Here is a 14336-nt window from a genome sequence, read left to right as displayed (position 1 = left end):
ACAGTTTACACACCAGTCCTTGGGTCAAATGTGTAAAGTGCTCTGACTAATACACTTACAGTGTTCAGTCAACACCTTTTGGCAAAGATGCAGAAAAAACAATGCAGACAGTTGCTCAATAAGGCCATCTGGACCCCTTTCCTGGAACACTCCCATCCAAACATTTCCCAACAATTATGTTTTCTCTCCCTTAATGTTCTCAGTAACTGCAACAGCAGAACAATGTCCTCACCAAGTCCTCTTGGTTGCACAAATATGGGATTGATAATGCTCCGAAACCAATGAACTCCACACAGGACAAAACACATCTGTTTTCTCACAGTTCTTATTTTCCCCTCACAATATACAACTAAGCTCTTTTACCAGCTACGTTGTGGTGGCCATGCAGTCACTGGCTGGATCTGGTTTATTTATTTATTTATTTTTTAATGAATGCGCTGTGTTCAAGAACACCAGCAGATTCATTAGGAGTGGGCTGTGGTGGATTTGGTGTGGGGTTTTTCTGTATTAAACCAGACCACAATCTGTCCTTAATCTTAACCAAACACTGTGAGTGCCTAAACATAACCATTAAAAAGTTTCATAATGCTGTAGTAGCTACATGTGGATATAGTGCTGTAAGAGCAGATCTTTTTGGCATAAAACAAATATGCTGCACCTTGCCAAATACATAAATTGACAACATATCCTCATTTACATTAATAGGAAATGAATTTGGTCACATAATTAAGCATAATTTTTAGGAGACTGTGTTCCTCTGAATCAGTTCACTCAATTTATCCAGTGATTACAGTGAAAACATGAAATGCTAATTACGAATGCAAAAATGCATGTTAGAGAAGTAACAGGATGTAAACCAGTATGGGCAAAAACAGGGCTCAGGTGAAGCCCACAGTTAACTCAGTGATTCCAAGAAAATGTTTTCCTTTCTGTTTACATTACCCCGAAGCATGTTGGGACTGTGGTGACGACGCTCCACGAAAGAAAATCCACGTAACTGTGCCATCTGTAGCACCATTCACATGCCAAACAATGGCATTGGTAGTCTAACCTTGTAAATACCCATATGTGGCACAGCTACCAAGTGTCATGGTAGATGTGATTATGCTGTCAGCCTGTATATATAGTCTGTAATTCAATTATAACTCAATTAGCAGTTAGATCAGAAATTTTATAACCATGCTTCTTCAAACTTGTTTTTCTTTGCAATCCTCTGAAGAGGAAGGTGACAGGCTTAGTTTTGAACAAAAACAAGGATTCCTGCTAAAATGTTGTTAACACCTGTGATAAAGTCCGCTTCAGAGCTAAGCAACGACTAGACGCATGGGGGCATGCACTGTATGAGCTTCCCTCATTTATTTTCCCTCCAGCCATGTGTAGATAAGATAAAGTCTTATGCACTCTGTTAAGCAAAAACATTTGGCTGCACTACTTGCTCCCCGCACAGCACAAAATCCAAAGTAGGGCATTCCGAGTTTTTGCACTTCTGTGGCTTGAGGAATACATCTGGACACCCCCACACACTCATGCTCGGTGGATGCCTGCATTATTTGCAGCTTACATTATTTGAATTATGCATTATACATGGTTTCACATGGGAAAATTGCCCATGTCTGTGACATGTGGAGGCGGGCACAGAGCTGGATTTGAGCCATTCTGCAAAACCTCACGGGTAGACTTGACTCCCAACGCCTTCCTTGGAACATTGCATAGTGAGCTGTAGCAGCACTGAGGGCGACTTGGTTTGCTGCCAACTATACAATAGAGTGGTGAGGAATGTGCCATTTTTGCCCTCTAATCCAGTGGCACTATGCCACCACGCTACAATTAATCCACTGTAGTGGCATTTAAGCATGCCTAACTCTCTTTTAGCTCTGTTTAAATGCAACTTAAAAGAAAAAGCATTGCCGTTTTACAGCAACTAAGTTGATTGATAGTGGCAGAATACTGCCTCAAATACCCCTAAAAAATTGTACAAATCATAGACTATTTAATAGTCATGAGGAGTTCTACGCAGTCTGTGAAAACGCTTGAGTATCTCAACCTTAGATTTTTAGACCACAAATTTGTAACACAAAACCTGGGACACAAACTGGCATGGGGTTTGAAAGAAGTGGGCCTTCACAAGGCAGGAAAGGTGTAATAAAGAATAGCTTTTGATTTGCAGTAGTAGACATGGGATCAATTGTTTGTGGAGTTCGACCTAGAGAATAAAAATCTGAATATTTTAGCCTCTGCTGCATCGACTTTGACTGGTATTTTTTTTTTTTATATCTATCTCAGTCCTCCACTGCAAAGTGCAATACTAAATCACCAGTGTAATCTTAATTAAAAGTAACAATACCACAATGTAAAATACTCCATTCAAAGTATAGTAAATGTACTTTATCATTTTCTTGTCACCACGGTGTACAGCAGCAACAATTTACTAAACGTCGAGCACAACAGTCTGGAATGACAGCCCACTGCGCAAGTGTTTGAGCAGCTGGGAGGTCAGTGCACCACTCAAGGGTCGATGGTAATTTGATGGCAGTTGTTGAAAGGGAGAACTCTTCAGTTCCACTTTCCCGTCCAATTGCTCACCAGTCGAGCAGGGATTCGATCCGACAGCCCTCTGATTGTGAGCTCATTCCCTCAGTGTCAGGATATTGCCAACCCACTGCCTATTGTTACTGCTGTCACTTCTCAGTAGTATGACATGACAACTGTCTGCCTACCGCAGTTGTGCCGAGCCAGAGCTATTCACTGTATGTGCGCTGATATTGATTTAATTTTTCCTCACGCTACTTCTTGTTTGCATGTGCGCACACATGCATGTAGGTCCGTGAAGACCGCCTTTTTCCACATGCAGACTGTGTTTTACCTTCTGCCAGCCGACCTCCGGTTCCTTCAGTTATTCATGAGCCATCTGCTTGGGCAAGTGCTGTGTCAGATGTGTGTCAAACAGAACCTCATCTGTCCCCCCACCCCTGCACCCTGTTCATCTTCTAATTGTGTCCTCGTCTACATCCTGGAGCCTCTCCACGGTTAGCCGAGGGACTCCGGCTCTGCTCGCTAGTCCATCATGTCCTAAATAACCTGTTTGATCTGATGTGTGCATCTTTATTTAAGATCATGGCATCTGGTTCATCAATGTTGTAAGGGCAAGCACAAGTCTGTCTTTGTACGCTCAGCTGCATGTTTGTTTTGTTGATGTGTGTGTGCACCTTCTTTTGGGAAGTGGGTTGAAGACAAATGAGGTCCACAGTGAGATACAGAAATATATGCAACTTTTTCAATATAAAAGTACCATTACCACCAAAATTGTACCATTGTAGCTAAGACACCAATAGAAAGTGAAATTAGACAGCATCAAGGTTGAAAATGTAAGTGGAATATAAGTGAAAAAATATTACTTTGTGCTAAAAATCGAGAAGAAGAAGAAAAGTAGTTCTTTTCAACATTATACTCTCAGTGACAGGGCAAATATAGCCACAGTAAACGGGCCAGTTCGGCTGTCTGATCACTTTTCCACATGAATATGCCCTACTGACCAATCCCTCTGCAATACAGTGATGCTCTTGAAAGTGAACACCATTTCCTCCCCATAATAAAACTTTTTTTCACAGGCTTATGAGTGAAAAGAGGTTCAAAGCAAACTTAAATGGAATATTCTCCTGGTCTGCCATGACAGTGTAACTGTAGGCTACTCTGTAATTCTCGCCATTCAAAAGCTCTACATAAGTGAAAGTACAGGTAGTGGTTTTAGGATGTGCTCAAAAAAAGTTAAAGTACATGAAAAGGGATTCATCTACGGCAACAAGAGCGACAATTAGTTGCTTAACATCCAGGAGAGTGTCACTCAAACCCCATCAGAGCCAAAAGCAAAGGCTCGACGAATCGCTCAGGTGTCGAGGACATGAACCTGTGTCCGTTATCGCCAGTTTTTCAGACTGTCGCAGTGAAGAGTCGACTTTGTGGCTCATAAAAGAGTGCTGGGCCGTCTCTGTGTCAGCTTCTACTGTGGACGAAGCCTGAGGAGAAACACCTGCATTATTTGAATAATGCATTGGTGAAGAAATAGTCTGGATTGTTTGTTCTGAACCAAGTATAATCACCAAAGGTGGGCCTGAATTTAGATAAAAATTGCTGGTATTGTGGGTGAATGTGATTGAGGAAAATTTTTTGCATAACTGCCTGCTTTATGCGCAATTTAAAAGCATTTCACCATTAGCAGGTTGCTTGATTCACAAGTCATACTCGTTTTGAGTGGAGAATGGTAATGAGCCCCAGATGGGAGAGCAGGCGGAAGCAGAACAGTCGACGACTAGCGATCAGCTTTAGAGAGTGTGGAGGGAAAAACTTCTCTCTTATCTACTTTATCTAAGAAAAGAAGTCTTACCCCATCAGGTGAAGTGCTCTTTAATATCAGTTTTTACGTGCACAGAGAGAAACTGTTTACACACAAGCTCTTGAGTCAAACTTGCAAAGCGCTTTCACTAATACAGTCAAGATCTCCTCTCTTATAGTGTTCATTCAACAGCTTTTGACAAAGATGCAAAACACCTTTTCAGGAAGTTCCCCGGTAGACCCTATTGAACCCTTTCACTGGAACACTCTTATCCAAACATTTCCCGACACTGATGTTTCCGCACGCAGTCATAGCAGTGCCCTCGCCAAGTCCTCTCTTCTCCACGATGTCAAATTGACACCACTCTCAAAATGAACAACACATGGCAAAACCACATCTGCTCTCTCATGATTCTTTATTTACCTCACAAGAGGAGGCAAATAAACATAGGGGGGAAAAAATAGTGCTATAATAACTGATTTAAGAAGATGGTGGAGTCCCTGCCACCAGCCTCTGACTATACAGTAAATACCAAGCTGGAAGTCAAAGAGCAGTTTGAAAAAAAATCTTAAAATAACATAAAAAGTTGTGCTTTCTGAAGAAGAAAAACAAGGCATAATCTGTTCTTTGTGGTAGAATGTAATCTCCCCATTTTTGGATTCCTGCTCATAACAACTTTGTGTTTGTGAGTTTGTGCCACACAGTTATTGCCCTTTATTACTCTCTGCTTGCAAAGCCACTTTACAGCTGCACAGGCTGCTTGGAAATTTGGCTTCATACAACTGTCATATCCCATACAGCTTCTCTTAAGTTATTCATTTCAACATGATATAAAAACAATTTATGTATGCGTGGATGGATTCACACAAGATACATGACCTTACAGAGAGGGATCATGGCTATATTAAATGCAGGCCCGCCTCTGAGCAACACAATAATGTACGATTCCAGAAAGAGGCCAGGGGGTCCCTCTGGAGAAGTGCTGTGATTCATCTCTGACAGAGACATCACTTCCACTCTGGGCCAAGGGGATAAGACTGTCATGTTAGCCATCCCTGCCCAATCCCCAGCCCTTCAAAGTAAAGCCACCGTGATGAATCGGACGCCCTCTGAATGTGCTGTCCTGACGTGCCCTCTTTGTTCATTGCGGATTTCAGTGCATGAGGAAGGGCTTTCAAATGCATGTTGTACTTCCACAATAAGACAAAGCGCTGATCTCTGAGAGGCTGTTCGGGGCTCCAAACATGCCAGGGACACATGCAAATCAGCAAGGAGTCTGATTAAGTGATGCACTCTTATGATAAGTAAACAAAGCTGTCTGCACCCACTCATTCCAACCCTGTGGGCATCTCTGTTTTTGCAACTGAATGTAGTGTCCTTTACTACTAGAGCACTGTATTTTTTTTTATCTGGTATTCATTTTCTTCAACACTGACTTCTTTCATGTCCAAATAGTTTTTTTCTCTCAATATTTAAGTCTCCTTTTTTGACCATAAGGCAAAAACTTTCCTGAAATCCATGGTGATGAAATTCTTTTAAGTGAGTTGTTAACAGGTTTCACTGCAGGTTGTACAGATTGTCATGGCTGAAGCTGGCTGAATGAAATCATATCTTCACCGTCAAGGCACCAGCAAAGGGACACTGAGAGGCCAATATCCAATAGACCAATATCAGCCCCACTGAATGCCCTAACCGGACTGTCCTCAGCTACATCACATGATTTTGGAGGATTTGTTTTGACAGATAATTTAATTAGTCAAGCAAGGAAGCCGCACCGCCGAAGTAGAGCGGTCGTCTGCAATTCTCCAGCCATATATTATCAGGCTCCCATTGTAAATAGATGTGCTTGTCTTGGAGGAGAGAGAGGGGACGAGGGGGGGGGGGGGGGGGGGGGGGGTTAAATGATGTACTTTACTCAAAGCTAAAGGGGCCACAGTGTCAGTCAGGAGAAAACAAAGAGGCTTGTCTGCTCTTAAACAGAGTGATGATTGCTATTGTACAATAATATAGCTCTCAGAAGAGAGGCCACTGGCAGGGTCTGAAACAGGAAGGCAGTGCTCAGGGCGATGTTTTGACACAGCAGATAGGGGAAGATTAAGTGTTGAAACCGAAGCTGGCGGAAGACGATAAGAAATGGATTTTCTTTTTTTTTTTCGACGCAACCTTGTCATATTTTTTAAGATATTAAAGTTTGTGTCAATAACTCAACAACAGCCAGCCAAATATTAGTTGGTATAATCTTTGCTATGATTCAGATTTGAAGCAAAGACAACGAAGCAGTGATGAAAATATAAGTGGATAGAGCAGCGCTGCTGGTTGGCCGATCAATAGTGTGAACACAACTCTAACATCAGCTGTGTATAGATACAATACAAGTCTCCAGAGTGAAAGATAAGAGGTGTAACTGTGAAGTCATGCAGAGGTTACTCCGAAATGTGATCATGAAAGAAAAAGCGAAACAGCACAAAGGTGTCAGGAAGGCACCGCTCCTAGATTTATGTTTGTAACATATGGTAATGCAATCAGCGTGGTGCAGATGTGAAGAAGCTGTTAGTGAGCGAAAAATAATTGGGATGGAGTTGATGACATTGCGGGGCTTATGCTGTCATTCAACAGATGCTAACAAAGACAAGACACATTATGCAGAGAGCTGAGGAAACCCGGCTTTGACATGCAATGCGTGGGTGGAAATAGCCTGTTAATGAATAGACAGCAGACAGCAGAAAAAAATGAAGACAGTGGAACAGATACATGAAGCATGCTGTGCGATAAAATATTGCTATTGTTAGGGAGTGCTGAGGGAAAAGTGCTGCGATGCAGAAAGAGTGGAAAGTCTTGACAGCTTTCCGGTGGCAGTCTGACGGCTGAGCAGGGAGATTGGAGGGAAAGTGCAGCAGAGGGCTGCTGTCAGGCCACACCAGAGCTTCGTTTAACAAGGTCCAGAGATGAGCTGCACCAAAACACATTGCAGGGGGAATGAGAGGAGGGAGAGTGGGGAAGGGAGGAAGGGCTGAGTAAGACTCATGCATTTTTCCAAGATCCTCGCTATACCTGTCATGCCTGCAAGCCTGGGATTCCTCAAATGTGCATGGGTGCAGAGATTGGGAATCCTCAGCAAAGACATGAATCGAATAGAATTCAGAAATTTGGAGGAGTACCTGCCGTTATGGGCAGATACCAGACAGTCTTGTGACACTTTGACACGTTCATCACTACATGAAGGAATGTGTGAGCCCCAATAGATGCACTTCATTTTTACCACAGCTGTACCTACAACAGTGTAATGTCAGAAGTGATCATTCTCATGTGGCAATCCAGCCCATTTCACTCATCATGCTGCTGCACAGCAAGCTGATCTGAACCACGGCAGCGGACAAGCAGAAATAATTAATGTGAGCAAATGCAGAATACGTCTTACTTTAAACATGGATGCCTTCAGGGCAAACACATTCAAGAATCTTACAAGCTTCGCTCTGAGTGCTACCACACCTCTTGTATATCTCATCTTCATGCTGCACTTAGAAAAAAAATGCTTCAGTCATGGCTCCTCAGTGGAAACTCTAGCAGGGCCTCTGTAGCCCTCTTTCCATCTTGGCCCCAGGCATCCATCTCTTACCCCAGCATGAAAGCTTATCTCCCAACGTCAGGCTAAATGTCAACTTCAGGAATGCTGAAACGCCATTAGTTATGTCCACCCTATTACAGCAAGCTAATTCCACATAAAAGCCATCCACCCAACTTTAAATGAGCCTGCCTTCATAGGACTCACTTCAGCTGCTTAGGTCTTCACGTCAGTAGAGGCAGCGGGGAGGAGATGTGTCCCCAGATCCAGAAAATATCATTGTTAAAATACATGCTGAATCACAGAGGAATCCCTAATCTTTTGGAATGTGCTTAACTTTACACTTTATGTATGAAAGTGTTTTGGTTTTTTTGTCCATTTTTTAATATGATGGTATGTGCAGTGTTATTGGCTTACATTGTACAAATTAACTATTACTCTTATCATACAGTAATGTCCTGACTGTTTTGAAAACATAATAAAATGCAAAAACTACACATCTATTTCATTTAAAAAAGGTATACTATGCATATTAACTCCTGAACTAAATTCATCTATTTTTTTGACTGATTTTGATAACTACATTAGAACTCTGACTTATTTTCTAATCAACTGTCTTGTTTTCTGTCTCCTTAGGGGGGCGACTCCTGTTTCTGGTGATGTGGCTGAACCTTGTGCCTCAAACTGACAGCTGCCCTGCCAAGTGTGTGTGCTACAGTGAGCCCAGGCCCACCGTGGCCTGCCAACAACAAGGACTGTTTTCCATCCCTACTGAGATCCCTGTGCGGAGCCAGCGGATATTCCTCCAGTCCAACAAGCTAACGGTAGTGAGGTCCACCAGCTTCAGCTCTTGCCACAATCTCACTGTTCTCTGGCTGTACTCCAACAACATCAGCTACATCGAGGCTGGAGCCTTCTACGGCTTGGAAAAACTGGAGGAACTGGACATTGGAGACAATAGCAACCTCCGCACCATCAGCCCTACAGCCTTCCGGGGCTTAACTAAGCTGCATAGCCTCCACCTGCACAGGTGTGGCCTGTCAGAGCTCCCCATTGGGGTTTTCCGAGGAATGTTCTCTCTACAGTACCTTTACCTGCAGGACAATAACATTTTAACCCTGCATGATGACACTTTTATGGACCTTGCCAACCTCACCTATCTCTACCTGCACAATAACAAGATCAAGATAGTAACGGACAACATGTTTCGAGGCTTAATCAATCTAGACCGGCTACTGCTACACCAGAACCGGGTTATCTATGTCCAACCCAGGGCTTTTAATGAACTTGGTAAGCTGAAATCCCTGTTTTTGTTCTTCAACAATCTTACTGTCTTGTCCGGGGAGACTATGGACCCACTGGTGTCCCTGCAGTATTTGCGTTTAAATGGTAACCAGTGGATCTGTGACTGCCGGGCTAGGACCTTGTGGGACTGGTTCAAACGTTTCAAAGGTTCAAGCTCTGAGTTGGAATGCAATATTCCTGATTTCCTAGCAGGAAAGGACCTGAAACGTCTGAAAAGTGAAGACTTGGAGGGGTGTGTGGAAACGCCTCAAATCCAAACCAATCTCTTCAGCTCCAAGGCACAGTCTGGGAAATTCCCTTCTACCGAAAATCCTCTTGGTGACACCATTCCCAGGTGTTGCCTTGGAGATAATGACAAGTCCTCTATCCTGTCTGGCAAGAGCCGCCAAATCACTAACAACCCTCTTAAGGAAAAGGAGAACATGTCCAAGACTAAATATAAAGAGCCGGAACGAACAAAAAACGAGACCCAGAACAAGCAGAATGATGGACCACTGGGAACCTTGTCCAACACCCTGGACAAGTCTTTGGAAAATTTAAACCCTGACCTTATAGACAATCTGGAATCATCTACAGCATCAAACAAAAAGAAAAAGAAGTGTTCCAAAAAGCCCAAATCAGACACCCATTGCATCAAAGGCCAGGGTTCTACTTTGCAAGTGCTTCACTTTCTCTTCATTCCCATGATCTGGATATCTCTAGCCATGTCTTAGGACTCCTGATCTCTGAATACAGGACTCAAGATTGTTGATGCTCATGACAATGATACAGAAGATGCAGTGACATCTACAACAGGCAGTGACTGAAAAGCAAGTCTCATTGACCCATCATGGGTGACGACAAACAATAATGAGGATGTTAGAGTACATTTAACAAATGGATGCCTTTACAGAACACTACAGATCTAATGTATATAAAGAATTGGTGCCCAAAATTGTTTGTTCTCTATGTACTTAACTGTACTGTGTCTAAGCTACACTTCGGGGGACTCCTCCCTTTTTCCCTCCCAAAAGCTTTTGCTGCTTAGACAGACCACCGGACGACTAAAAAAAAGTAAAAAAAGACAAAAACAAAAAAAAAAACAAAACAAAAAAACAAATATAGAAAATCGGACACAGAGCGCACACAAAGAATGTTGGGTCCTTGAAGATAAAAGATCTCCCCCATTATTTATTCAAAGTGATGCATTTGTTGGGTAATGTTACGTTTGTTTTTTTTTTTATGTTTATAAAAACAAATGTTTTACCTCCCCCAGTTTCAGTTCTATTTTCATGACAGAAAGGATATATGGGTAGCATTTACCAAAAGAATGCTGTCAGTTTGTTTATGGAGATTGCAAAGGAACCATAGATATGCATTTTATTTTACTTGTGTACAAGTATGAATATATTATGAATAAAAGTTCTTATTTCATAGATCTTGCTGAAATGGTGTGGTATTTTCAAAGAAGACAGGACACATGGTCTTCATAGTTTCTCAAATGTGAAGTTTTGCTGCTTTTCTCTCTTTTATAGAATGTAAATATGATGTTGTTTAGGTTTTGACCGATTGTTCAGAAAAACTAAATTAATTTTTTCCTTTGGGTTACTGTAGAATTTTAAAGGACATTTTCAGTATTTTCAGACATTTAAGTGACTGAGTAATCACAAAATAATTGATATATTACTGACTAATGAAACTAACCATTTGTTGCCACCCCAGTGCTTCAAGCAAAACAGTGAAGAGAATCACTGGACCTCTTGCACTTAATACTTACAGCTCATGAAAATCTATTCTGCTCTGCTGCTGGTGTACTGCTTTAATGAGGTGAAGAAAAACTAAATTAAAGGGGACTTTGTTTTAAGATTATGTCAGCAAAACTGTTCTAAATGAGTACCAACATGCATTTCAATCTACAAAATGCATTTGAATGTAGCAGTAACAGCAGCTCATATTATGTCCCCCTAACCACACTGAGAGCCAAAAACACATTCCTCTTCCTAAACAGATGGTGGACCCAGTGTGGCGTGTTCATTGTTTCTCAGAATTGTTGGGAGAGTGATGACCGACTGTTTCTGTCGTATCTGGCTTCATCCCAAACCTTAGGCATCCAGATTTTGTTTGTTTTCTCCTCAGCCTCTTCAGGACGTTGGCATCGTAGCATTTGAGACACTGCAGAGAGGACCCACATGAGCTCAGCAGAAGTGAAACAATGAGCTGACATATATATATATCTCTTTTACTGATATGCTTTTTCAACTTTTCACCTCTGCTTCTCAACTGATTAAGCAACCTGTTTTGACTTTGATCTTAAATTGGTCAAGGAACCACTGGTCTAAGAATAACTTGTATGGGAATTAAATTATCAGATCTCTTTTTGATCTCCAGTACTTGCAACCTCTGTTGGCAGTACAATCTCCTAAGGCTTTGTGAAAAATCAAATAAATCAATGATTATGCGATAATATGCAATTTAAAACAAGGTCAACATCCAACATCAATATCCATCCATGCAGAATATTTAAAAGGCTTAAGTGACTGCTGCACATGCAGTATGATGATGTTGAATGAAGTGCCCCGGGCATCTTAACAAAATTCAGCATACGATTAGACCTAGTCATGTATATTACAAACACTGCCAGATTCATAATAATTTTGAGTGAATTATTAAACAGTGTATGAAAATGATGAGGGAATATTCAAAAACTGACTATTTACATCACAACCTTGACTTTGAGAGCTTTAAAAGACCCGCAAGGCATCATATTAAGTACTGTTTTGCTTTCTTGACATGAAAAATACAGTAAATATAATAATAATAATAATAATAATAATAATAATAATAATAATAATAATAATAATAATAATAATAATAATAAATAACATTTTGAAATAATTTCACCTTTGAAATGTAACCTTGTCATAGGGTGAGTTATCTGTGGTTGGTCTGTGCTGAGGTGTGTCCACAGGCCAGGATAATGTAGACTTATATTCTGCACCAAATTAAGTCAAGATCTTGTCACCAACTCTCAATTTATCTTGCACAAAGTGAAAGGATTAGAAGGCAGGGTCTCCCCAAATCCCCAGAGCTTTCCATTGCCGTCCATTAACCCAGGAAAGTAAGAGGACTGAAGGGGACCTGAGAAGATATTGATCTAGGGGAGGAATCAACAGGAAAAAACGAGGCTACTCCAAGAGAGTCCTGCTACCCTCTGATGATACAAACACAGCTGCAGGCTGAGAGGACGCTGGTAATTGTATCTGATTCGGTCAAACCTCTCATGGATAAGGGCCTGCAGCTCCACAACTGCTCCGCTACTGTAATGTGTAAAAGAGTTCAGCAAGTCTGCTGCTAGAGTTTTCATTTTCAGATATGCAGAAAGAAAAAAACTGATTTGGACTCAGTGATGTACTGATTTGATTTTGGTTGTCAAAAGTTAAAGGTGAAGGTCGCAGTTACCTCACAAAACACAGTTTGGCTTGTCCACTTGGATTAAAGGATGAATTGATTAGATTTTGGTGGTCAAAGGTCAAGCTTAGAGGGTATTTCATTATTTCTGGCACAATCATTCACTTGGACTCAAGAATGACCCGAATAGAATTTGGTGGACAAAGGTCAAAGAACACAATGACCTCACAAAACATATTTTTGACCACAACTTACAAATTCATACACTCATGACACAATTTCACTCAAATGTCTATATGGATAAGATGAAGTGATGACATTTTATATTCATATGGTCAAAGGTCAACTTAATTTTGACATTAGAATGTTCTTCAAAAACACTTCTGGCCATTATTTAATGCTGTAACTCAGGAAGGGGAGACTGTGACCATATTTCCTTACATTTATATGTATTCAAAACACAAATGGTCATTATTACTGCTTCACAATTTGCTTCACTTCAGTTTGCTTTTGAGTTTGTTATTTAGCAGGATAGCTCAAAATATTAAAGCAAAATTAATAAAATTTGATGAAGGGGCCTACTAAAAAGTGACTTTTTCCTACAGTGATCTAGATCTGTCACCATCTTCATTTCCATCTTTCTTTTTTCTTTTAATTCTGTACTTTAATGAGGAAAAATCCCACATATATCTGTCAGGCTGTGTATTTTAATACAGGTCTGGATATAAATTCAAATTGAACTTTTTAAAATATTTCCTACATTGGTTTGACATGAGAAGTTAGGGACTCAATAGAAGTTTTCATGTCATCTATTGTTTCAATAAGGCTTACAGGAGATTTTAATTTTGTTTCACATATTATGCCATACATATCCTTCTTTTATTTCAAATAAATATCTGCTGCATTTCATCTAACAGAAATCACTGTTTGTGTTGTTCCAAACATAAAACCTAATCTAGTGCACTGGAAGGAACCACCATTGTGATCTGTGATAAAAGTCCTTGTCCTGGAATATTATCAATATCTTAAAGGCACACAAAAATGTTTATGCAGTGTCTTGACTTCATGAGCCTTTAAAATTGACATAATCATCTTAAGCGTTATCATGGTGGCAAATACAAGGCCTGTGGATCTGAGACTTTGAAAAAGAGACTCACGCTGACAGGAAGCTAGAGTTCCTCCTGGCATAGATCAAATTTGGAACATTTGGCAAGGAGCAAGGTTCCACCCTCACAAGTACATCACATCCCATTCACACATTGGACTATATGCAGTACTTTACCACTATTCACACATACATAATTAAATGTCATGGTCACTCTCCACCACCCCTTTATCTCTTCATTCTCTCAGCAGATTCCTGGTTCTAATGCAGCTCTCTGTGGATTTTCCTGTGCGTTTGCTTTCAACTGTCTTTTATATTTTGAAAACAGGTGCATTTGTTAATGGGTCTGTAATTGTCTGTATCAAATGCGCAAATAATGGCTATAGGTACAGTATATATTGTATAATAAATTATGTGACAAATGTACAGGAGTGGCCACTAGAAGGCATATGGTGAGATTTTATAACATAGTGGTAAGTCAGGGCTCCTAAAATCAAGAAACAAGACACATGTATGGAAATTTAGATTTTATTTGTCATTTTTCCAAATGGGTGGAATGTTCCCCTACTCTAAATTATTGGCTTTACCGTGGTCCTCCATCCATCACTGTTAACTCCACTCAAACCCATTAAACTCTCTCATCAACC

At 40.8% G+C, this 14336-nt stretch overlaps 1 protein-coding gene across 2 annotated transcripts in view; it reads left to right on the top strand.

The window, feature by feature from the left end:
- Positions 1–10612, top strand: part of rtn4r (reticulon 4 receptor) — a 45646-nt gene extending 35034 nt beyond the window's left edge. For both annotated transcript variants that reach the window (XM_071483677.1, XM_071483676.1), the window contains exon 2: positions 8529–10612. In XM_071483677.1, the coding sequence (XP_071339778.1) occupies positions 8529–9910 (1382 nt within the window). In that variant the 3' untranslated portion in view covers positions 9911–10612. The remainder of the gene's footprint in view (positions 1–8528) is intronic.
- Positions 10613–14336: the final 3724 nt, after the last annotated feature.

The sequence above is a fragment of the Trachinotus anak genome, unplaced genomic scaffold (genome assembly GCF_046630095.1).
Source record: "Trachinotus anak isolate AG129_WGS33_773 ecotype Australia unplaced genomic scaffold, CSIRO_AGI_Tana_v1 ptg000008l, whole genome shotgun sequence".
NCBI classification, from domain to species: Eukaryota; Metazoa; Chordata; class Actinopteri; order Carangiformes; family Carangidae; genus Trachinotus; species Trachinotus anak.
Note: the sequence above shows the minus strand (reverse complement) of the source record. Positions and strands in the feature narration are given on the sequence as shown.